Raw genomic sequence first — 25319 nt, forward strand, 5'->3', positions numbered from 1 at the left:
ATAACTTTTGAAGTTATTGATGTGTAATTCAATCCAAGTATAAATTCAGCTGTATTGTGACTTCAGGAAGGCTGACTACAAGTGGAGCTCAAGCTTGTTAGATCTTTGTGCACTGCAGCAAATTAAATCCAAACAAGTAATTTTTCCTAAAATTTGTGAATTTGTTCTTGAATGGAGGAGGTAAGTGAGACACTCTGCCAATGGAACAAGAAAGCGTACATTTACAATCAGAAAAAAATATTACATTGCCTTATTTCAAGTTCATATTATCTATTTTATTTTAAAAGTAAAAATACTCATTCCATTGGCAAACAATCTTATTTACCTACCAATTAAGGGTAAATACACTTACGGTACTTGAAGAATTTTTGACTTATTTCTTGATCACTTTTGCAGTGTGAGATATGTTTTTCATTTATGTTATGCTTGGATTGGTAATTACATGAAACCTTCTTTAAAAGAACTAATGGTACAAAATGTTGAATATGTCACAAAATGTCTGTAAAATTAAAGGGGTGCTAATGCTCAGGAAGTAATGGTCAGTTTATTGATATTGTTCATTTCCGTAGGAAGACTTTTCAAAGTGCTTTACATAAGAGGAAAAAGTACATCAAAGTGGCATAGAGGCAACATAAATATAAAAAAAGAATAATTAAAACCAGAAGATCAAATAAAAAAAAAGATAAAATGATTGATTAAAAAAAACAAAAATAAAGTTGGACTGAAAACGTAACTATGCTTAGATATCACATTCAAAGGCCATTTTAAACAGATGCATTTTAAATTTGGATTTATAATAATTTCGGGTTTCTGCACTTTTACATTTTTTATTTATTATTGATGATAAAAGGAGCATAAGGACTAAAATCTTCTGCATCTGCATTTTTTGTTCTGGTTCTGCAGAGTAGATTAGAGCCAGACCAGAGAGGTCTTGGCGGTCGATACACTGACAACACGTCTGTAATGTATTTTGGTGCAAAGAGATTTTATGATATATATATAATAACAGATGTATGTTAAAGTCTATTCTCTGAGAGATGGAAAACCATCATTGGAAGGACTTCAGGGCTGTGGTGATGTGCTCCACCTTCTTAGTTTTAGTGAGGATGTGAGCAGCTGCATTCTGGATCAGCTGCAACTTTCTGATGGGGTTTTTAGACAGAGAGGACATCGTGGCATTAATCAATTCTACTAAAGATGAATGCATTAATTAGTTTTTAAGGTCCTGCTGAGAAATTAGTTCTTTAATATTGGAAATTTTCTGTAGGTGATAGAAAGCTGACTGTTACTGTCTTTATGAGCCTTTGAAGGTTTAGTGTCTGATTGGTGATTTTTAGCTGTATTTTTTAATGTTCCTTCTTGGCTTCCAAAATTATTCCTTCAATCTTGTTTTGATTCAGCTGAAGAAAATGTTGGCACGTCGATGCACTGATTTCTCCTAGGAACGTACAAATGTTATGATTAAACTAAGCAGTAATTTATCCAGCCATCACCATCCCATGAGCCAGGCAGCTTCAAACCACTTTCAATTATTCTCATCATGATGGTGCAGAGGCTGGAACACGGGAGGAAGCCAGAAAATGTAAACAGAAAAACAGACACGGAGAGGCAGGGTAAACATGATGTTTATTTCATGCACACAAGACCCAAATAGAACATACTTAATATCAGTGGGATACAAAAGGAAGTGTAGTCACAGCAGGGCTGCAGCTGATACCAGCAGATTCAAAGAAACATGTCTTCAAAGTACTCATCAAACTCTTCCTCCCTAAACAGATAAAACAACCAAACAACAGAGATGTCAGTTCCTGTCATGCTCCGTGCAGACAAAAACAGTCGAATGGGGGAGGGTGGGGGGGGATGATTAACTCTGGCAGAGCATCAGCTCTCTACGTGAAGTGAGATGATTGTTAGCTTCCAAAAACGATTCAGAGCACAGTGAGTACTGGGGAGCAGGAGGCTGGAGGAATGTTGGCATGGAGGAAACTTTTCAAAGGGGCATCTTGAAAGTTGAAGGTTTTGTGGTCTTACCATTCATAACAGTTCAAAAACGATTAGTGACATTGTCTGAATGAGCCTCATACTGTGACATAAAACACTCGGGAGCTTAAAAATGAGAGAATATGTGAACATTAGCCTGTTAATCTTACCTTGATTTTTCCTCCACAGCAGGAGCGGGTCCTCGCCAGTGGTCAGCTTCTGAATGGCTGCCCGGTTCATTTCCTGCTTCACTCTCACCTAGGAGACAGAGGTAATGCTAACAGTTACAGTCGAAGAAAGGAAAAACGCAATCAGAAGCTAACACAAGTTTAATATAAATATGTTGGAAGGAAGGAAGGAAGGAAGGAAGGAAGGAAGGAAGGAAGGAAGGAAGGAAGGAAGGAAGGAAGGAAGGAAGGAAGGAAGGAAGGAAGGAAGGAAGGAAGGAAGGAAGGAAGGAAGGAAGGAAGGAAGGAAGGAAGGAAGGAAGGAAAGATTAAAACTTCCTCTTAGAGGATTGTTTAAGCAGCCATCTAAGGAATGAGACGGTGCTAATTGCATCTGTTGGGGTTAAACAACTTTCTAGCAGCTGAAATACGTAATTACTGCTGTGCATTTCCTACAAGACCCTCTTCTTTATTTTCTTAATTGCTTTCAGGAAACGTTTCTGTAAACAAGATCCCATGCTCCTGCGTTCAATCGTGTAACTGCAGCACATCGTGTATTTAGCTGAGATATACTGCATCACATCTGTGCACAAAAAGTCACCTCTTGTGCACATTATCCCCTTCACTGCCCCATCATCTGCCAACATTTAGGAACAGACGAAACAAAACAAAAAAAGCATAGGGCAGAGGTGTGCTTCATGTCAAGCTGTTCACAGTGAAGGACTAAATAAAAGGCAGTGATAAATCAAAATAAAGATAAATAAAAGCAGAGAAAAAAAAACAGGCCTGCTGTCAGTCGATTAGCATTAACAGCAGGGTTAACCTGCATCCAGCAGGAGCTGTCAGGATGTTTTCACCCCAAAATATTGAAAAAAAAAAACCTACATGTCAAGGAAGGATATAAATTGGATTTTTTTTTCTTTGAACTGGGAAACGGATGTGTGTGAGGGTGTGTGTGTGATATTGGGAGTGTTGTCCCTTACCTTCTTCCGAGTTGTGCTGCTCTGACTCTGAACTACTTGAAGAGGTGGAGCGATCTGTTGAAAAATACCAGATAAAATTAGGCTCATAATGAAATTCTATTTTCAAGAACAAAATGTAAACACAGCGACTATCTTCATTAGATTAAAGCCACAGAAGATGGCGTAGGAGAGGTACCTTTGTGCTTCTTCTGTTTGTGTTTCATAGAATGAGAGGAGGATTTCTTCCTTTTCTTTTTCTTCTTTTCTGGCTCTTCGTTTTCCTCAGACATTTTTCTTTTTCTCTGTACTTTTACCTCCTTTCTCCTAAAAGGAAGCACAAATTGACCAAAGTGTGACACGGTAAATGATGACATAGAATGAAAAGGCAACATAGAATAGATCAAAGCAAAGCAAACGTTTTTTACTTTGTAATTATTTTTCTTAGTAAAGTGGTAATAGCAGAAACGAGACGGGGATTTGTAGTAGAATTCTCTTGCAAACAGAGAATTTAACATTGTATTATATAACTATTGTAGAGGAAATAAACAAGCAAATAAAGGAAAGAGTACATATAGTTATGTTTAAGTAAATATGGACCAATATAAAGGTTAAGGTAGAGTACCGTCATTTTGTTTCACAGCAGGGCAGCTGACTATTCAGGCTGGAAGGCTCTCTTATTGTTTATTAGAGACAGCCTGCGGGCAAGAAACTATCTCTATGGCAGCTTTTTTTTTTTTTTTTGCAAAACCCTCTTAGTAACAATGAGCTGTAGGTAAAAGTCTACATTGGTTGCATCCAAGATGAGTGGCGTGTCTGAAAAGAAGACAGCTGACCTTTTTTGCACACCCTACGCCTGTGCTAGTCCCGATGATCCAATCTGCATACATAATTGTTCACTGTAGTAAAATATCTGGATGAACTGCACAGTAATGGATTTGCACAGGACAGACTGACTGTAAATCCCTCATGCGGAAGGTTTTACTTATTTAGTTGCAGCGTGAAACACAGCCTTCCTTGGGTCTGTTTCCATGTAGTATCTATACTGAAATGTATTGAACCACTTTTTCAATACATTTCAGCAGCAACTGGAAGAGGTCTGGATCTTTAATGGTAAGGCAGCTCGACCAACTGAAGTGATGTGATTTGTAGAGACACCAACACAGGACAGGATGCTGCTCAGTTTATGGCTGCTGTCAGACTGTGAGTGAAAGGAGAAGCAGAGAAGGCTGTGGGCAGCTAGAGGAAGCACCCTGGATAGATAGAGCAGGGAGAGTGAGAGTATGACCAAGACGAAAGATATGAGCTAGAGGACACACTACCTACAACTAGCTAGCTGTAATAATATAAGGTCAGGCTGGTGAGCAGATGTCAAGAAGAGCAGGGTAAAGCTCTGATTTTGGAAGTCTGGGTTGACAGTAATGAAGGTTGAGCTGAGGCTCTTGGGTGGCCAAGGTGGTGCAGGACAAAGTTTAGCTCCACACTGACTGAATATCCAGCAAATCTGTTCCCCCAGTAAGCAAATCACAGGAGGTCCAGCAGGAGAGCTGGGATGTTCATAAGCTACATCTTTAAGCCTCACTGCTGCACATCACTGTAGGTACTGTGCACTCTGCATGCTTGCTTTTTATGGGTATCTGCCCTACTTTTAGCAGACAAGCGCACTCTCTCCAGAGTCTCAGAAATATGTATTAGAGCCATATTAACCTAGATTTTCTTTTTTTAAAGTAAAGATGAAATGTAAGTGGGCTTACTTGTGATGGTAGTTGAGTTTGAAAGAGCATTCAGGACACAGTCCTAAAAAAGGAAAAGAGTATTATTACAGCTGGCTGCATTGCAGATATAATAATTAAATACAAGCATCCTATTCATTAAGTTACTATGAATACTACTTCAGAAAAATGGGCTCTGTGCAGCATAGTTTTCTTTTAATCACATTATTCTTGTTTTTTTTTATAGAACTGTTTCTCTTCTCCCAAGTAGACAGACTTTCCTGTTTTGTTTGAAGTGGTCTGGATAGGGCGAGTCTGGGGCCGCCCACACCTGCTATTGAACATATTTTCCTTCTAAAGAAGCTTTGTAAATCCTTCAGATATGAGCATGCCCATGCATGCAGACCAGCGGAGTTTGGTTTTAGGTGTTTACGGATACACACCAATACTAAATACTAAGCTGCAGCTACACATATTGTCCATCAATATAGGTTTTGACTTCAAAACACATGGATATCTAAAGGATACCCGCTGCTCTGACAGCTATTTTTGTTGTTTACTTTGGTTGTCTGTTGTCTTCTTGTTACTGTTATGTTCTCTGTTTTTTATTCCTCTTGTCTCATACAGATGTGGAAGCAGACTTCTAGGAGTTACTGTATACCTTCTGTGTTGTCTACTTTTTGCTGTTTTGTTTTATTTTCTCTCTTTTCATGCACTCTTTCCTGTTTCTATCTCTCTCTCTCTCTCTCTGTGCCTTTAGTTCTTATCCTCTCTTTCTTTCTCACCTCCCTTTCCACCTCCATTTCTGTCATATACGATTTTGCTGCATAAATAATTTTCAAAAAAGTTTTATATACCAAACATAACCTTATGGCAACGGTCATAATGGTCACCCTGTGAAAGCAAAGCTGTTGGGCTATCAGCTAGCTTTGGGGCATCTATTCCCAGAGCCATATTGGCAAAACAGGACACACAAAAATAAAAAAATAAATAAAAATAAAGTGGTGTAGAACATTATATATTCAGGAATTCAGCAGTCTGAAAAAGTTGTAAGGTTTTTAGCACCATGGCTGCTATTTCACCTATATTATTGATACATACATATATATATATATTAATTAGTCGACACGAATACGAATTAGGTTAATATTGGCTTAAAAAAACCTATCATTCTGTTTCAAGTACCTTGCAAAATTATGTGAGGAACACTCCTTGGTCTATTTATGATTGTATAAGTTTAACACAAAATAGGAAGAAAATGGATAAAAACATTTTCCAAAAAAAGTTAAGTGTGCATTTTTATTCAGACTTCTTGGTTCAAGAGTTAAGACAACTTTTGTTCCAACTATAGATGCAAATCGTTTACGATATCAGCCTCGCGCCACCATTGGTTTAAAGGTTTGGCCCATTATCCTGTATAGAAAAGCTCAGGCTGACTGAACAGTCTCTAAACTGCATTTGCGTAATAAATTCTCTCTTTAGTTTAGGCATAAACTTTTACAAGGCTGTTTAAAAACACAAATAAGTTTGCTATCTATAGAGTCTTTGCCCTGGAGGAAGATTAATATTTATCTGTTGATCCTTTTGGCCATCAACCGATTTTTTTTCAGGACTTTATTTAGCCTAAAATCCTCCCATTTAGTTGGAGTAGCTTCCTTATCACTAATAAAGAAAAGAATCCCCAAAGCATAATGCTGCCACCACCATGTTTTACACTTGTACAGATGTATTTAATGCAACAAGTGTTAGTTTTCTGCTATAAGTGGTGTTTTGCATGTAGGGAAGGGTTTGTCATATTTTCTAAGCTTCTTTCTTCACATATTTGCTATGAAGTTTATGAATTTCTTTCAGAAGCTTTTTACTTTAAATGCTTCTTTCACAGAGTCCAGTTTTGTTCCTCCTGTCAACAGATTTTCCACCATAAGATCAATATCTCTGCTGCTCACCCAGAACCACCTTGGTTCTCTTCATTAATGCTTCCCTTGGTCAGCCTCTCTGTTTTGATTGGCTGCAACGTCTTGGTAAGTCTGATGTAAAGCCACACTATTGAATTGAACAGAGCCCTGGGAGATGTTCAAAAGCTTTGGGATTGTGCCTTACATCCCAACCACAGGGTTGCAGTCAAATGTAGAGAAAATGTTTCCACCCCTCTAAACATGATCCTCAGCACTGTGTTAGGTGGAAACACAGAAAGTATAAAACAGTTGCTGTGAACTGAAAGCTAAAGTTGCAGATGCACTGATTTCAGAGCACAGCAGAGACAAGACAATGAAATACTTTTTTTATTAAAGATTAAATCAAATCCTTTTTATCTCCTTTCTACTACAGCAGGTTTTCAAACAGGATTTTATCCTCCACCTAATGATTTTTCACATTTGTAATCAAGCACTGAGTAATAAGCTACCATGACTGGATGCAAAGAGCAGCTAAAATCCAGTGTAAAACTTTGAAAAGCCTTCAAAACAGCTGGCTGATCAGCACAATATTAAAAGATGGCGGGGAAGTCTGGCTGCTTAGAAGAACAATACAATTATATAGAAAAGATTTGAAATTTCTGAACATTAGATTTTGCTTAAGAAAGCTGTTCTGCTGCATTCGCAGCAACTTTCAATGAAACTAAGGAAAAATCGTTTATGTCCTATCAGTGAAGCATACAGCAGTAAATCTGTCATGTTTGCTTTCATCTAAACTGTCAAAAATTGGATTTGAATGTCGCCAAAATTAGATTTTTTATTTTGTGCGTGTGTGGAGGTGACCCGTCACTTCAGCTTGTTAAAAGAGCCTGTGATTCCCAGCTTGACTGACATAGTGGATGCACAAATTATAGTAATTTAAACCCAATTCTCTGCAGTGTGACACCTGAAAGTGTTTTTGAGGGTTGGGGGTGTTAGACAGGCGCGTTATCAGCCACTGAGTTATGTTAACACAAACTCAATTACTTATTCTGAAAAGGAGTTTTTAAACTCACTGAGTTTGACCAAAGCGTTCCTCTTCTCCCCTTGTTCCACGTAGGCAAAATTCACCTCCCAGCTTTTCAGGCCTTCCTCTGCTCCGCATAATTTGTTCCCACACTGGAACTGACCTTAGAGATGAAAGTACACACAGCAAACTGCATAAATTTATATGGGCAAACTGAAGGAGGTGACTCACAGAGGCCTTACAATGAAGACATTAGATAAAAATCAGCAAAACATCAAAGAGAAACAAATACTTCACTTTTTTTTTATTGGAGAAACGGGGATTTCACAAAACCTCAAGAGGTTTCAACACGTCTTTCCCCCCTCTATACCTATTCTTCCCCACTTCCTTCTTATCACCACTGCTTCTTCTCATCTGCCTTATTTCATCTCCCTCCATGGCCTGAGGCCGCTGCACAGCCCGCCTATTATCCCTAGAGGAGCTTAAAGGTGCACTGATCTGGTCTCCGGGGTTCCTCCAGATTGTAACAGAGGGAGTGAGTGCGTCATAGAGTGATGCTCTTGGCTCTGGAACAAGAAAGGATCCGCTGTAGGGAAAGCGTTGTTTGCCCTCACCTGCAGCAGTTCAAGATGCTTTCAACAATCAGCTGAGGTGATGCCGGCCACCGTGACTCTGGCCTCAAGGCAGACTCACGTGCGAGATTAAACAGCAATGACGTCAGCTTAGGAAGAAAAAAAGAAAGGATGCGACAGACATGTCTGGCTCTCATCCTAAGTTGTAATGACAATTACAAGATCTGTCATCGAGGGAAAGAAAAACAAAAACCAAGTTACCTAAAGATCTGTTATTTTGTCATTATTGTATATTTCCTTAATTTTACCAAGAGCTCACACCCTAGTCTCTATTGATTTGCAAACATAACGTATTAATTTCCATTTTAAAGAAAGATGATTGGATAAATTAATTTAGGGACACAGATATTGTCCAGTTAGGGGTCAAATCCTAAATCAGCCATTTCCACAACTCTCTTAACTTGACTCCGCCAGATGGATTTGCTCCGCATATCCATCTGGAAACCTTCCGTTGAAGTAATTTTGGGAAGGGGCGAAAATACTGGTTAGCTGATTGGCCTATGTTGGTGATAGACGGGCCAAATAAACCAATCAGATCAACGAAGCATATGACGTAACAGAGCAACGACGAAGAGGAGCCAATTGATAGATCAAACTCTTGCCAAAACCAGTCGGGAGAAGTCACACCTCAACCTGCCTCAAAGCCAACGCTGATTGGACTTTCGTTTGGTGAACGGCTCCAAATTTTCTTCAACGGAGTCTCCAGACTGATTAGCGAGTGAAATCTTGAAAGCTCGCGAGATCAGGATGGTCTCACGAGGCTACCACTCTCTAGCTGTAGCCACAAACTTTAACACATTCATGTCCAGGTAGAGGGGTGTAGTTATTTTTTTTTTTTTTTTTTATAAATCTGCTCAATATAAATGCCATTATCCATGTATGTATGATGTTTTATGCATTTTACTATAACATCAGCCTGCACAGGGACCCAAGTTAGAAATTAGCAGTTGAGCTATAATCTGGTACAATGCATCTATCCCCTTGAGGCTAAGATTTATTGTACGCTGTCCCCGTTTCTCTGAATAAATAAACTAAACGACTCTAGTCATGATGTTGTAATATCGTTTGTACTATTGTTGATCTTTAAAAACTGGCCTTATAAAAAGAGCTATATATAATACACTGCATTTAACACATCAATGTGAACTTTAGATCAATGTAATTATAACAGATGAGCAATAGGAACCTGTTGCCACAAAGGGATTGGAAGCCGAATTTGAGGGGAGTTCGACTAGAACACAAAAATAAGATTTTTCTTTAACACTCATGATGAAAACAACAACTACTGATACATGTTGGAGAGAGTGAGGCACGGTAGGAGACCGCAACCACATTTTTGGGGATTGGCCAAAGAAATTTCTGGAAGAATGTCAAGAAGAAAAGTAAAGACGTTTTAGGATTCCATGTCCCAATGGATCCCCTTATATTTCTGTTTGATATGTATCCAAGGAACTCACTGATGGAAGACCAATAACAAGAAATTACAAGAAAAACTATTACCCTAAAATGGCTGAAACCATCAACCATTGCACAATGGTTACAAAATCTAAAAGAGGTATAGCAGGTTTTCAGCTGCACTCCAGCTTAAAATGTTTAGGGGAGTGGCCCCACTCCCACGGACTCTCAGTCTGGGTCTCTGAGGAAAGACCTTTAACCCCACACTGCTCAACAGGTGCAGCACAATGGCAGCCCACTGCTCCCCAAGGGGATGGGTTAAATGCAGAGAGTTAATTTTGTTGCTCTGTACTTGTTACAGTATAACGATAAAAAGCTGTAAAAAACAAAACAAAACTTGAGATATTTTTAAGGACATGGATACGTGTTCCATCTCTTTTTGAATGGAATTTTTTTCTGGTATTATTGCTTTTTCTCTTGTCTATTTTTTTATTTAAAGAAGAAAAATAGGTAAAGCAAATTAACTGTATTACTGATGTATGTATTGATGTAATTGTATATACTTCCTTAGCCAACTTGAGGAGCCAACCCTCAACACTTTTTGTTTATAAAATTATAAATGACCTGTTATGTTTCCTATTTTGGTAGTAAAAGTAAAAAAAAAAAAAAGCTTAGAAAGAAAACTTTTTCACTTAAATTACTTTTACAATTACATATTGAAATTAAAAAGACTTTACTGGCCAAGTTTTATCCAAAAACAAGATATCTGACTTTAGTTTTCCATCGGTCACATTGTGACATACAAAAATAGTGATATGTATTGAAATGTAATCTGATCTGTAAAATATGTTTGTTTTTGTTTTTCTAACAGGAGGAAACATCCAAATCAGATCCCAAATATCACAAGTGGTCTGGATCAATCACCCCTTCCAAAAAAATAACTACAACAAATAAGTCCAATCCCTGTGGTGAGTCTTAGTGATTTAATATCCTCCACACCAATAGTGAAATATAGAGCTACAGCTAGGTTTTAGAAAATCCTATTATTGCGTAAACTCTCTGTAAAACTGCATTTTTATTAATTCATTTGTTTTTTTTCCTTAGGATCTGAGTGATTTCCCCCTTTACTCTGAAATCCACAGTGAGAGATAGTCTGTGTTCTTAGCAATGTTGTTGTCTTCTCTACATGCTGGGCACATTTATCTACAGCTGTCCTGGAGGTGCATGGATAGAAGCACCATTAAACAGCCCCACACAGCTAACATGTTGTTATACTGTATATAAAATAGGCCCTAAAGCATTCGTTTTAAAATTAGTTGCTTATTTTGTGTCAAAAGCTCAAATTAAAGCAATCGTCCAATCATCTGTTCGATGATCGTCCCTCCTAAAGACATTAGTAAGCTGGTTAACTCCACCAAAACAATGGCCTGGGAAAGTTATACATACATTTCTACTAAATATCTAATGTATGTAAAGAAAAAGTTGGGTTTATGGTCAAAAAAAGGTTCACAGACGCATTCCTTGAGAAAATAACTTTCAGCTCCCTGCAGTGTTGAAGGGAACAAGCTTAACGTCTAATATAGAATAATATAATATATTCAGAGGTTACAGCAGAGCAGGTTTAACCCCCCCAAGCGACACAAAACCTCAGTCCTGGCAGAGCGGTATTATTATTAAATCTGTGTCGAGGCAATTTCTTCGACAAAATAAAAGCCAAAAACCTTAAATATAACCAAGGCCAGGATTGTTAGCTTATTTCCGTCAGTATCCGGCCCTTAGATCCTAAAATGTCTCACGTGAATAAAATGAAATTATTTATTCACTTTTATGCATTTAGAGGGTTCTTTCTTTAAACGGTTATAAACGGGTATTTCTTTCTTTACTTGGTATTTCTGCTTTGCATCAGTTTGCTTCAGATTCTGTGATATAATAATATTTAAAAAAAAAGCAAATTATGTCTATTTTGCTTTGTTGACATGCATCAAGAGTTCTTACTCTAAAGGTCAGGCAAGTCTCACATGGGTATATGAAAAAACAGAGACTGACAACAGGTTGGCTAAGTAAACCCCATTAAGAGGGGAAACTCCTTTTCTCTTACGTCAATAGCTAATTATGCCACCAGGCAGCGGCTTGAGATCAAGACAGGCGTTCACGTCGGACAGATGGCTCCATGATTAACGGCCACTGGATGAAGTCAAAGAGCTGAGGTCTGAGTCAGCGTGCGTCCATTTTTAAAAAATCCCTCTTAAACACTCATGACGGGTGCATTATTGAGAAATCTGATGATAGATGTGGATTTTTTTGTATGTCACGCAATAACAGCTGACAGGGTTGATTATGTATGATTGAGCGATCTTTGCTTTCTGAGAAAGAAAGAGGTTTATCTCTCTGGTTCAGACGAATAAAAATAGCCTTTGCGATAAGAAATTATTTCATCTTTTAAGCGTTTTGGATTTTTGACTCAGCAGACCATAGGAAAGTTTTCACATTGACGCCTTAATTTAATCTTTGGCTGATTTAGGACAGCCTGGAGCACTTCTGGATAATGCTTCCGTTTTATTAGATCGACATTTTAAGATGCAACCGATTTAGAAAACGGGGAGTGGATTTCAAACAGCCTCTTGATCTGTTGCTGGCTTAGAGCCCTGAAATTAACAGTCTGTTAGTGTTGGGTTTCAGTCCTGTTCATTGTAATATAAAGATTTCTTTAGGCTTAAAGTTCAAACAAGTCAGACAAATGTAAAAATGTTTTCTGTTTCATCTCTCAGACAGATTAAGCACCAGCTCACACACGTTTGCAAACAGAGGTGATGTCTCCCCATCTCAATGTCTCTCTGGGATGCTCCTTTTATCCTTAATTATGTTGCCAATTAACCTCATCATTACAGAGATGCTTCAGCGGGAGGTATCTTAAACATTACACAGTTTATAAGTCTTTAACCTGGTAACACCTGGTAAATATGCATAAAAAACACAAAAATAAGTAAGAAATGAACAGATTTTAACCATTGCACCCAGTTTAGTTTGATGAATTTCATAGTTTCTACCAGGTTTGGAGAAAAAAGAAAAAAGAAAAAAAAAATGATGTTGAAACTAACTTTTCTTATATTTTTTTAATCATTTGAAGTTGATGTTTTAAAGCCCTTTCCCTTTTTCACAGATTTGTGTCACAGACCAGGAGTTTTCCATTTTCTTCCACCAGAGAACCCAGCACTGAGAAAATGCTTCGTAGAACCACCTCCTGCTGAAATGATAGCGGTATGTCTTTGAGGTAATGTCTCTTCCAGCTTTCCATATCTACAGACTCACATTCCTGCACATGTATCTGCAAAGAGCAGTTCATAGTCCTACCAGCTGTATTTAAGCTCATACTTCAACAGGATCTTTTTTTAAACATAAATGTGTGTGAGTGTTTCCCAACCTTTTTTGACTATCATGAGTTCCCCTATAAGCCAAAAATATTGATAATTGTCTAAAAGTGAAATGTACAATAACTGATTATAAAATAAAAATTAGTTTACTTAATCTTTTAAACTGAGCATTTAATTCTTAGGTATTTTATTCTTTCCATCTAAAATAAACCAACATAAGTACATTGCCTGGAAGTTAGTAAGGAATTGAAAATAATACAAAATAAAATCATATTATAAACCTGTTTATAAAACTGGAGCTCCTCTGAGTAACTCGCTTATAAATACATTTAAACTTGATGAATTGGGAACAAAATACTGAACAAAAATGATAGTCAGACCGACTTAATTAGTTTTATTTGTTTTTATTAAGACACCGGAGCTCCTATAGCTCAATGTGAAAAACAGCTGATAGGCTGTTCTCTACATGCACCATTTTCCTCTGCGTCATTTTGGTGAACTCAAGCATATAAGAAAAACATTTTTTGGTTGATAAAAGCTGGTTTAAATTTCCAATTGGATCCTCACAAAGCAAAACAGTTCCCAGCCCTATTTTATTTTACTACCTAAGAAAGAAAATATTTTCATGTACCCCTTGCAATGCACTCACAGAACACCCAAGTTCTGTACTTAGCTGCATCCATGTTCCCAGCCCCTGCTGCCACCGATGTGTTCATGGTGACATGTAATGCTAGTTTTTCTCTAAACTTCAGCAGCTTTCTTTCAGTATTTGCTGTTTTTATTAAAGCTCTTCTTAAAGAGCCAGTCTTGTTTTTAGCGCCTCATATTTCCAAATTAACTCTGACCAGCCTCCATCACCGCAGCATAACGCCGCCACCACCATGGGACCTAAAGAAGACTCCATTTGGATGTATTTAGACACTTTCCCCTGAGAAAAACACCAGAAGAGTGGGGACAAATGTCTCTCACAGCATTGCATACATTTTAATCAAGACACCAAAGGAGTGAATATGTCTTTCTTTAGCCAGGCTTTAACAATGCTACTGGATATGTTTATTGATTAATACTGCAAGGGTGTAAGGAGCCTCCATGTGCGTAATGATTACTGATTAATGTTTATATATCTCACTTTTGTTTGATCTCCTTTCTATAAAGAAATCTGACTGGATTTTGCAGCACATTTACAGCAAACAGAAAAGGCTACACATTCCTCCAGTGAGATTAGAGCTCTGGAGCTGTGAGCTGTCGTTTTTAAAGGGCATTTAATAGCTTCATTGCAGCTGATGTATTTTATCTGGCAACACAAAGCCCAGCAGGGGTATTGCTAATTATAAAGTACAAACAATCCATGGAACAAAGACATGGCTGAATAAATTATTTAAAGCAGAAGAACTGGCAATTTCACCTGTAAATTGGCCTGCCACTTTCATTTTACTTCAACAGAACCGTAAAGGAAACTGTCAGTATGGAAACTGAAGTTTATTTACTTGTAAACAAGTAAATAAAGGCTCTAAATGAAATCTATAAACCTGGTTAATTAGGAAAACTGAAAACAAGCAAATACACAATAGGTTAAAAAATGTAAAAAACGAATTTTAGATTAGAAATCACTTAAAATTAGCAATTTCTTTTTTTTTCCCCGGGATCTTATTTATTGATGCATTTGGATTGAACACATTTTTTTTAGAAATATTGAAAAAAATATTCACTTGATTACTATTCACTGATTACTAAAGTAATCCATACCTGCAGCCCCAACAAAATAGAAATATTAGGCACTCAGAAGCAGCAGACTTCTATCAAACCTCATTCCTTCTCCTTTGATTTTTTTAAAGCAAAATATGTTATAAAAGCAAAGACAGTTCCCAATTTCATCTGTAGACATCCACATACCAGCGGCTTAACATCAGCTTCCTCTGCCCTTTGACCTCCACCTGACAGCAACACCAAAGTGTAGTTTATACCAGAGGAAAAAAAAGAAAACAATCACAGAACAACATGAGCTGGAATGCAGCTGAACATCTGCGCCAGCATAACAGAATTTCAAGAAAAACTCTAAATCTGAGCTCAAACACAAAAGCCAGTCATCTGCACGCAAACAAGTCTGCTAGACGCCAGTGGGGCCTTCAGCTGCAGGCAAATATCTCCAACTGAGTGTCGAAAGTTCTGTGTGAGGACACAGCTAGCCATGTGTTTGATGCCAAACACATTTAAATGACTTTAAAAAGAAGAAACGTGCGAATATTGATTTAAGTAAAAGAAAATAGGACTTGAGTTTTCTGTAGATTGCTTAGCATTGGTCTAATTTAAAGCCAAGAAGATGAAATTAAAAAATTGCAATAAAAAAATAAATAAAAAAAAAATAGATTAATATCTAACCATCTCAGCTCAGATGTCATCAAATAATTAATATAATCACACAACCTGGTCCCAATAGGATGGATTTTTCTATTTCTATTGATTTTTTTAATTTTTTATTAAGAACTGCGACAGAAAGAATAAACAAACCACAACTTAAGATTCTCCACATCAAACCAAAGGGAAAAAAATGACATTGCATCAACGACACACCTGGCAAACTGCTTCAAGTTGACAATCTACAGAGATGTTTTTTGTTTCATAACACTAAGCAGCAGAAAAATGAAGCTGAAATGCAGTAGAACCACTGCTTGAATAAACATATGGCAAACCCTATGATCATATAATCCCAAGCTTCGCAGCCCTTGCTAGTCTAAAATAAAATTGTTAATTACATCAGTAAGCAACACAAGTTAGTTAACAAATAATGCCCTGCACTAAATCAGAGCCACCTGGTGTTCAAATAAGGTCACAACATCAGGTTTTTATCATTTGATTTTTTTTTTTTTTTTTTTGCAAAGGTTAACAAGATCCTGAACTCCATTTAATTTAGTCTGAAATCCCAAATTATTGATCATTTATTTTTTATTTTATTTGGATTTATATTTATTATAAATAAAATTTTAATATTTTAGAATTTAGAATTAATCAAACAAAGTTTGATATGCATACTGTATCATTTATTTGTCAAATTTTTTTATTTTAACCTAATTATAGCACATCTGTCCAGGTTTAATTCTTTCTCAAAATATGAAAAAAATAGCATATTAAATCCCTACAGCCCATGTTAAGTTGAACTATTTGAAGTTTTTTCTTATTCTAAAATGTACAGAACATCTTCGAACAAGAGAAATCCTTTTAAATAGGCCTCCAATCGGGTGTGACCAAATCAAAGAGTTTTACAAAATTGCTTTAAAAAGCTTGACTTGCATAATCCATAAAGATATATAAAAAAAATCACGTGACACCTTCAACTTACATAACACTGCAGCCATGAAAGGAAGGAAAGGTGTTCAAGAAAACCACCTAACTGGATGTAGAGTGGTGGACATGACCTATTAGGAACATAACCTCTATATTTCAACAGAGACATTTGTGGCAAAGCTAAAGGAAGGAGGACCTAATGAGGTAATGAAAGGTCAGTGTAACAACGGGGGGAGTTCAGACTTTCTCCAACAGAGGTGTGTCGCGTGTATCAAACACATAGCCAATGATTTTTCTATAATTAAATACATGTTCTTAATATTTGCAGTATTTTTAATTCAGTTATTTTTTGCTATTTTGTTTTTAGCCAATTAAATTTTTAAATTCAATTCACCCTATTTTTATACCAATTTAAGCTTGATGTACATATTTAGATTTAACAAAACTAATAGGGAATCTATATCTGTTCTACAGACTCATTTAGGTATTGATTTCACAGGCGAGAGTTCGGTGTTCCCAGCAGTGGTTCAATTTGACCTGGGGAATTATTAGCACACAAATCAAAGGGGTGGCACTTGAAGTGAAGCGCATCTGACCCATCTAATCCCACTTCCTGTAGAGTACTGCAGCAGGGGATGAACTGTCAGAGACCAGGATTACACAGTCTTAATCTGGAACAATATATTGGCTTCGTCAGCCTTCTCAGACACACTTTATTTTTGTGAGGCAGTCGGGATGTAAACATTAGAGAACTCAAGATGAAGTCTGTGTTCTATACTAAATTAAACTGACTCATTTCTTTGAAAATATTTCAAATTATTATCCAGAAACAGCTAAAATAAAGGTAGAGGAATTTATCCAATGCAAAATGAGTTGGTCTCAAAGAGCTGTTTAAACAGGTGCACCTTCATTAAGCTGTAGATACTGTCCTTACTGGTTCAAACCATCCGTATCAGTGACCGCCACACGATGGAGAGGACAACAAATAGAGAGAAATCATCAAAGCTCTTCTAAAAGGTCTAAACAGAACCAAGGGAAGCTGATGGAGAGAGGTGTAAACAAAGGACTAAAAGGTGTTCAAATGATTCAAAATAGTACGGGGATTCAGGCATCCTCTGAGGCTGAGGTGAAGGACAAACAGAAGAAACAAAACGGAGAAAAAAAACTGAATAATTTACATCATATTTATATATATCAATAGAAAAAAAATACCACTAAAGACATAAAGATAGACCAACAAAAGAGGAACCTGTTAGGAAACAGATCCACTTTATTGGATTAAGTAATGAGTATAGAGTCTCTATCTCTGTCCCCACCTAGTGGATATGTTTGTAAACTCACAGTTTCAGGTATGAATATTTAAGAAGGATTCAATTTGTTCAAGTTGTTTATTTTTTTGTAAGGAGGTATAACTTAAAAAATTAACCCTGTAACAAAATGTAAATGCAGCATATGTAAAAAATATTCCGATTTAAAGATGTATTTATTATTCATGAGTAAAACTTTAAATTTCATATTTATTCTAATGTTCTGAAAGCACCACTCTGTTTTACTTCAGAGTTTTCACTAATAAAGACCAGGATTATAGGCTTAGTTATCATTAAAGGGGAAAAAAAAGAGAAACACAGCAGCTTTACAGTAGAGTAATTAAGGAGCAGGTCATACTGTACCTTTTCCTGAAACAACTTCCTTCTCAGTCCGCCAGCGGAATCCAAACTGGTTGGCAAAGATAAAAGAAAATCTTTTTGTTTTATTTTGCAAAAAGAATGAATAGAAATATTAATAAATCTCAGGGAAAAAATATTTACAGCCATAATTTATTCATACACATACATCAGCATGGTTATCCCTCCTGGTAAAGATGTGAAAAAATTCAGAATTGGAAACCTTTTAAAGACTATTTTGATTTATATGCATAACATACATCCATTTTTAAGTCATAAAAAGTAAAGTTAAAATCAGGGCTGGGCAATTAGTTGCATTAACAATATGATCGGAATTTAGATAAACACAATTTTTAAATCACATAAGCAATCACTTTTAGTTGCATTACATTTAATAAGTGTAAGACATACATTTCTCACTTCTGACCTTTAGGTGCCGGTAAGACACTTAGAGTGGGTTTGTTGACACGCAGAAGGGAAGAGAGAGTTGCAGCTAGCATGCAGACCCATGCATTATAATAGAAGTTCTTCCAGCTTAATTTGCATGCTTTCTAAGCCAAAACAAGGCTTTGTTTTTGGTCCATTTTATAAAGCCTCAAACTCAATGCTAATTCTGACATTTTGAATTGAAAAAGCTTCCTGGATGGGAAGCGAAACGTCTTCAAACTTGGAAACAAAGTCCCGTGGATTGTTTTTTACCTTTTTAGAAATCATAATAGACCTTTTTCATGGAAAGGTTACAGTAAAGTCCTGCATCAATAAACTCTGGACAAGCATGCTTTCAAGGTCATGGAAGAACTGACACCCTGGAGTGATATATCTACATGCTTCTGCTTAGTTCAAACGAAAATCGAATTAAAATCGAAATCACAATATCGGTTAAAAACAATCGCAATTTAGATTTTTGGCAAAATCATTCAGCCCTAGTTAAAATTCAACAAGTAAGGTTTATTTTTAACTAATATTTAGAATTGCAATAAAAACACAAGGTGCTGGTGAGATAAAACAACCAGCATAGGGGTTTATAAGAGCTCTTGCTATTTCTACCAAAACAATACATGAGATCAATGAGAAGAAAAAAAAACCAACACAAAATCCAAAACATAAGAAACTGGACACAAGTTAATCCTGTAAAGAATAATTATCCTGCTTTTCATCAATGACGTCACATTGTTTGTGTCCCAAACCTGTTGAGGAATCCCTTTTATTCCAGCATCATCAATGCATTTTCTGAGTATCTTTGCTAGGCCAGGTGCTCTTTCATTTTAATCAATTTCACTGTGTTATGCTGGAGTCCTTAAGTCTGTGCATATAACATTTTCATTTATTCTTGAATTTCTTTGCATCAGGTACTCAGTTGTTCCTGTTTAAGCTCTTGTCGCCTACTTCATGATGCCCGATGGGTTCTATTTAAATAAAATCTTGGGTTTAAAGCTTTGGCAGTAATCAGAACAGGGGTTGGCCACTGAAAATGGCCTCGCCTGTTCAAAAATTGTGATTAATCCCATTTACTTCATAACGTTATGAAGTACGCAATTACTTTCTTAGATTTTCTTCTCCTTTAAGTTAGATTGTCTTTGTCCAATATTAAAAATTGCTTGACAAAAAAGCCAAAAAGTAGGAGATATCTATAAATGGACACATCAATTTCACAGCCCTGTATTTGTTGTAAATGGAGCCACCTGCTGAAGAAACCGGGCTGGCAATGTTTTAAATAAACACAGCATAGTCCCAGAAACCCCATCATACCAGAAACCTCTTTCAACAATAGGTCAGTTATGATGGAAATTAGTGTCAATAAGCAAATATTAACCTTCATACTTGGCATCGCCATGGGGACAATTATCTAATGCAATCTCTCAAGAAACTGGGGCAGAGTCAAACAATTGATTACTCTGCCATGTCTCATTGAAGCAGCGAGCTATCTATGGGGGATTGCTTTGGAGTTTTAACTCATGTTTTATTCACTCACTTTCTGCAGCGTTATGGTTTGAAAATAGATCAACTATGAGAACAATTGATTTGGCTCACCTTGTTTTCCTTGTACCTGCTGAGATCAGCGATGCAGTACTCCTTAAACAATTTGTCATAATACTTCTTGGCAATTTCTTTTTCCCTTGAGGAGAATAGGTCACAATTTGACAAAATCAAATAACCAAGATGACTTTTCATTTCATGCACAAGCTAGTCCACACTTTGGAGACCTAGAATGCATTGCTTTAAAAGCCAGGTGAGCATCTGAAGCTTCAAAATTGATCGGCTGACTTTGGTTAATCACCATGTCATGTCGTCCTCATCCTCTTCCCTCCAGAGGAAGCGGTGATTTTCACGCAGCACGTCAAGATCAGTTTTGTCTTTAGTTCTGAAATAAAGAGACTGAATGAACAAGATTTTTTTCCATTCAGAAAAACGGGGCAAACTATTACCATCACTGAATCTAACTACATATTCAACTGTATCAGAATAAGGCGGTCTCAGGTGGTTTAGCGATGAAAACAAATTCCCTTAGCTGGGAGAGTCAGCAGACCACAGTATTCTGAAAAGTGAGGCAGAATACTCACGTGGAACGTCGGAAGTCAGCCATCTGTCCGCCATAATACAAAATGTAGTCACCGACAAACTTCCTGTGCCGCTCAAACTGGAAGTGTTTATTTAGGATTAAATTATTATTAATTTTGTTACACTAGAAAATGTCCTGATTTCCCAAATTCCTCGGCTCTATTGTCTAAAAATGAACAGATTGAGTAATATCTTTACTAGAGCCAAAGAAATTTATTTAAGAAGTAAAATATAAATGTTTTCTCCATCTTTTCTGCATCTAAAACTTTGTCTTTCTCTTTCTGATCGTGTCAGTATATATGTTTCTACTATAGTTTCTAGTATTCTATTCATGGCCTCTTCCATGCGATAGTCCTAAAATGGTATGTGCAACTTTTTGTTGCTTTATCACAGAAAAAACACTTCCTAAAAATACACTGAAGTCTGTAGTTATTACAAAATCTAAAAAAAAGATTAAAATCAAGTGATAATAAATAATTTGCATTTTCATGGGAATTATAAAACAAGGATACAGCATTCATTGATATGATATGGGCCCTTCTGTTTCTGGCTTCCTCTCTGAAAAACACAAAAGAAAACAGAAACCTACACATTAAAATGTGGATTTTAAAGTTTGTTGTCAAAAACAACTTTTTCATGCAGAGAATTCATCCTAACATAATATTCTACATCCACAAGTAAATAGGAGGGGAACAGGAGCTTCTGCTAGGAATTAATCCATACATATTCTCACTGAGTAGAAGATTAAAATTGGATTTCTCTCATGTTTATCACCTCTTATATCATGAAACTGCAAACAGCCCATAAAACTTAAATCTGATTCAATAATTGGATTTTTTATGTACTGACAAAAAGACTTTTGCTTAACAATGAACAGCAATACCTTGAAATGAATTGAGCTTAATAACTTTTTTACAGTGAGTAATTAAATACACAACAGAGAAATGATTTTTCTACTTATTGTGTCTCAAGCAACAATACACTACCTGTCCACTTCACACAAGTGTAAAGTTCGGTGAGCCACCTTGGAGTGTCGACCTTTTTCAAAGGGCTTTTGTAAGATTTCTGCCTCTCGTTTCCTGTCAAACACCAAACATTAAAGTAAGGTGAATGTATACAAATAAGGTAACTAAAAGATGCACCTGTTCAAAAATCTGTTGGAATGAGATGGATGGATGGTTAACTCCAGTTTATTAGGATGTGGCATTTAAATAGAGAAACCGATTCAATGCATCACTGAGCACTCAGCTCAGTGTTTTATTTTACCTCTCTCTCGCTTTCTCCGAGGAGTCTCCCTCTCCATCATCATCACTGAAGTCTGAGTCGTAGCCGCCCGCTCCGTGAATCTGTTGATTTCAAACACAAAGTTTTACATAGGGGCTACTTAAGACTTTATGAGATTTGCACATTTAAAACAGGCTTCCAAAGAAATCCTGTTTGGAACTTTCTGCACTTTGACCCAAACTTTAATTTACCTGCCAACCAACCAACCTGCAAGGTGTACCAAGGTCCAGGTTTTTTAAAGAAGCTTAATATAATAGGAGTTTAGGGATGAAACAATTAATCGGATTAATCGTGATTAATCGATTTTTGAAATACTCGTCAACTGATTTAGTAATAGAATAATCGTTAACTGGAGTATAGAGACTAAAACATGCTTTTAGCTGACAGAAAACCCCACTTAGAGCAGTAATTATACCAAAATAAAAAAAAATAATAAAAAAATTTTGAATTTAAGATAAAAAAATATATATATTTCATCTGTCAGCATGCTCTTTTAAGAACTTCTAAAGTGGAAAAGTATTAGTTTTACCTAGTTTCAATATATAAAAAGTCTTTAATGAATCTTTGGCTATCCGATTAATCGAAAGAATAATAGACAGATTAATCAATTTGCTAAAAAATCGTTAGTTGCAGCCCTATAGGAGTTGATGAAATTGATTGATGTATCAGACTTTTTTTTTTAGTTTCCACACAATAGATCTCTCTGTTTCTAAAATAATTAACAATCAGTAAAAAATACACAGCAAAGTGGATGGGTATAAAATGAAGTCGGGCGATGCGGTGATTAGGGCTGCAATTAATGATTATTTTGCAGATCAATTAATCTGTCGATTATTTTTTCCAATTAATTGTTTATTAATTGAATATCTAAAGATTCCTTAAAGAAGACATTTTATGAAATTAAACCAGGTGAAGCTAAAACTTTTCCACTTTTGGATAGAGCATATTGACAGACAAAAAAGTTTTTGTCATCTTAAATGCAAAATGTTTCTTCTCCTTTTTTTTTTGTTTTTACAATGTTGGTATAATTGCTGCTTAAGATAAGTTGCTCTGTCAGCTAAAGGCATGTTTTACAGCCTCTTTACTCCAGTTAACGATTAACCGATCACTAAATTAGTTAACGATTAATTTCAATAATCGATTAATCCTATTAACTGTTTCAGCCCTAGTGGTGATATGAAATGTGAATGTGAGTATCAGTCTAGTGCCATGGAAAGAAACATTGGAATGTTATTTCATGAGGATCTTGGTTAAAATTCTGATGGAAATTTCTGTACGGTTTGGCTCATCCTTAAAACAGACCAGGTCCAAACTGTAACCAACATTTAGATCCACATAGAGAATCAACGAGGTGACCTTCTCTTCAGCCACAACCTCTAAGTAGGGACAAAAAAGAGCTTCTCTGCTAAACCCACACATTCTTTTCAGAGGCTGCTTAAACTCTTACCTCCAGCAGGCACCACAGAGCACTAATGGCCAAATAACAAGCTGACAGATTCTTTCCCCAGGCTGTCTCTACCTCATAAATACAATGAACACCTCATAGCCAGATCAGTCAAAGACTTTACCAGAAACGATTCAGGAATTCTCCATCTTTTATCATTTTTATTAAAGGTCCTATATAAAAAGAAAAAAAAGACATTAAAGCCTTCCAAAATCAACTACAAACATGTATGTGATAAAGTATTTCCTTTGAAACTATTTATTTGTTATAAAATATTAACTTTTTTTTTTCCATCCCAGAAGAAAGACCCTTGCCTTCACCGCATTCCTGCCTCTCCCTGTGTTGCTGCCACCTATTGCATGATGTCCCCATATAACTTCTGTGAATTAGCTTGTTTTTTAGGATGCTGAACAAAGTCAGAGACCTCTCAATCGAAAAAACACACTCACAAGACACTGAGAATTCCTCAGGCAAACATAACCCAAAGGAAATGCCACTTTAAGCATGATTTCGATGTAGGAATAGGAAGAGGATTAGGGCCGCTGGAAAAAAAAAAAGAAAAAAGTTAGCTAATTTTTTAATTTTATTTCAGTTTAGTATGGGAAAAAGTCAGAATTCTGAATTTTTTTCTCAGAAATCTGACTTTAATTTCAGAGTTATGACTTTTTTCTCAGAATTCTGACAGATATCAAACATGAGAAAAAAGTCAGAATTCTGAGATTAAAGTCAAAATTCTGAGAAAAAAGTCAGAATTCTGAGAAAAAAGTCAGAATTCTGACTTTTTTCCTATGTTAAACTGAAATAAAATGTAAAAATCAGTTAACTTTTTTTTTTTCAGTGGCCCTAATCCTCTTCCGTATATAACATAGATAAAGCTCACAAAAGTTGATTATTTTTATAGTTTCCATTTAAGCCTTTTTTCAAAGCTTACTTTATCTATGACAAACTGTAATATTTACCTAATTATACATATTAACACATTTTCCCACACAATTCTGTAAAAAAAATAAAATAAAATTATATATATATATATATATATATATATATATATATATATATATATATATATATATATATATACTATATATATATATATATATATATATATATATATATATATATATATATATATATATATATATATTAGCCCTGGGAATGAGTAATGAGTGCCTGTATGGATGTTTGTCTTCTGGCGACCCTAAACACTGAAAACATCAATATTATTGAAACATTTAGAGTAAAACTAGCATTTTATTTTGAACAAATCCATAACTTCAAATGTTTTTCTACAGCTCATAATTACTGACACATTTCAAACATCTATGAGTTACTTTTGTTTCTATAATGCTTTTACTTTATCCAATGTTGTTAGTTTTATTTGGATGCTTTAACATTTGTCCTTCTGTTGAATTCTGTCCCCTATGTTGAATAGTGTATTAAGAAGCTGTCTGTTTTTTTTGTAATTTCCTGATCTTTATAACATTTCATCTGCGTTGTGTTAACCTGAATAATGATAATCACACTTTATAAGGATTCATAATGAGCATGTAAATAAAACGTCCTTCCGCTGTTGAATCACGTCGTCGATTTATATATGATTTTCTATGTCCGTCTATATATATTTGAATGATATAAAGGAATCTTCTCTACACTCATTTTTTTATGTTTTTATTTTTATTGTTTGACTGAAATGAAACTAAACCCATTTAGAGTTAGAAAACTAGATAGTAAAACGCAGTAAAAAGCTAATGGGCTAAAGCTAACCCCCGGACCAACGTATATTTCAAACAGAGCAGTTTTTAGATTAAAATCAATATTTTACCTTCACTAGATTATCCATGAGTTTCTTCAATAATCTCAGATGCCTCCTTTTGAAATGTTTACAATACGAAACGCTCGTCGACGAGTGATGACGTAGCGGACGAACCGCGATATGATGACGTCGAGTCTA

The 25319-nt window shown here is 36.0% G+C and overlaps 1 protein-coding gene across 1 annotated transcript; it reads right to left on the bottom strand.

Annotated features, from left to right (window-relative positions):
* Window positions 1-1609: 1609 nt before the first annotated feature.
* Window positions 1610-25319, bottom strand: fra10ac1 (FRA10A associated CGG repeat 1). Its single transcript, XM_038280555.1, has 14 exons — window positions 25191-25319; window positions 21907-21986; window positions 21627-21719; window positions 21153-21198; window positions 20643-20719; window positions 20360-20443; window positions 20113-20197; window positions 18088-18133; window positions 7787-7900; window positions 4861-4903; window positions 3306-3433; window positions 3131-3184; window positions 2151-2238; window positions 1610-1768 (listed from the first exon to the last, which is right to left on the bottom strand). Exons 1-14 carry the CDS (start codon window positions 25206-25208, stop codon window positions 1726-1728), a joined length of 999 nt encoding a protein of 332 aa, XP_038136483.1. The 5' UTR covers window positions 25209-25319; the 3' UTR covers window positions 1610-1725.

This window comes from Cyprinodon tularosa, unplaced genomic scaffold (assembly GCF_016077235.1).
Source record: "Cyprinodon tularosa strain WSP-4 unplaced genomic scaffold, ASM1607723v1 ctg161, whole genome shotgun sequence".
NCBI lineage: Eukaryota > Metazoa > Chordata > Actinopteri > Cyprinodontiformes > Cyprinodontidae > Cyprinodon > Cyprinodon tularosa.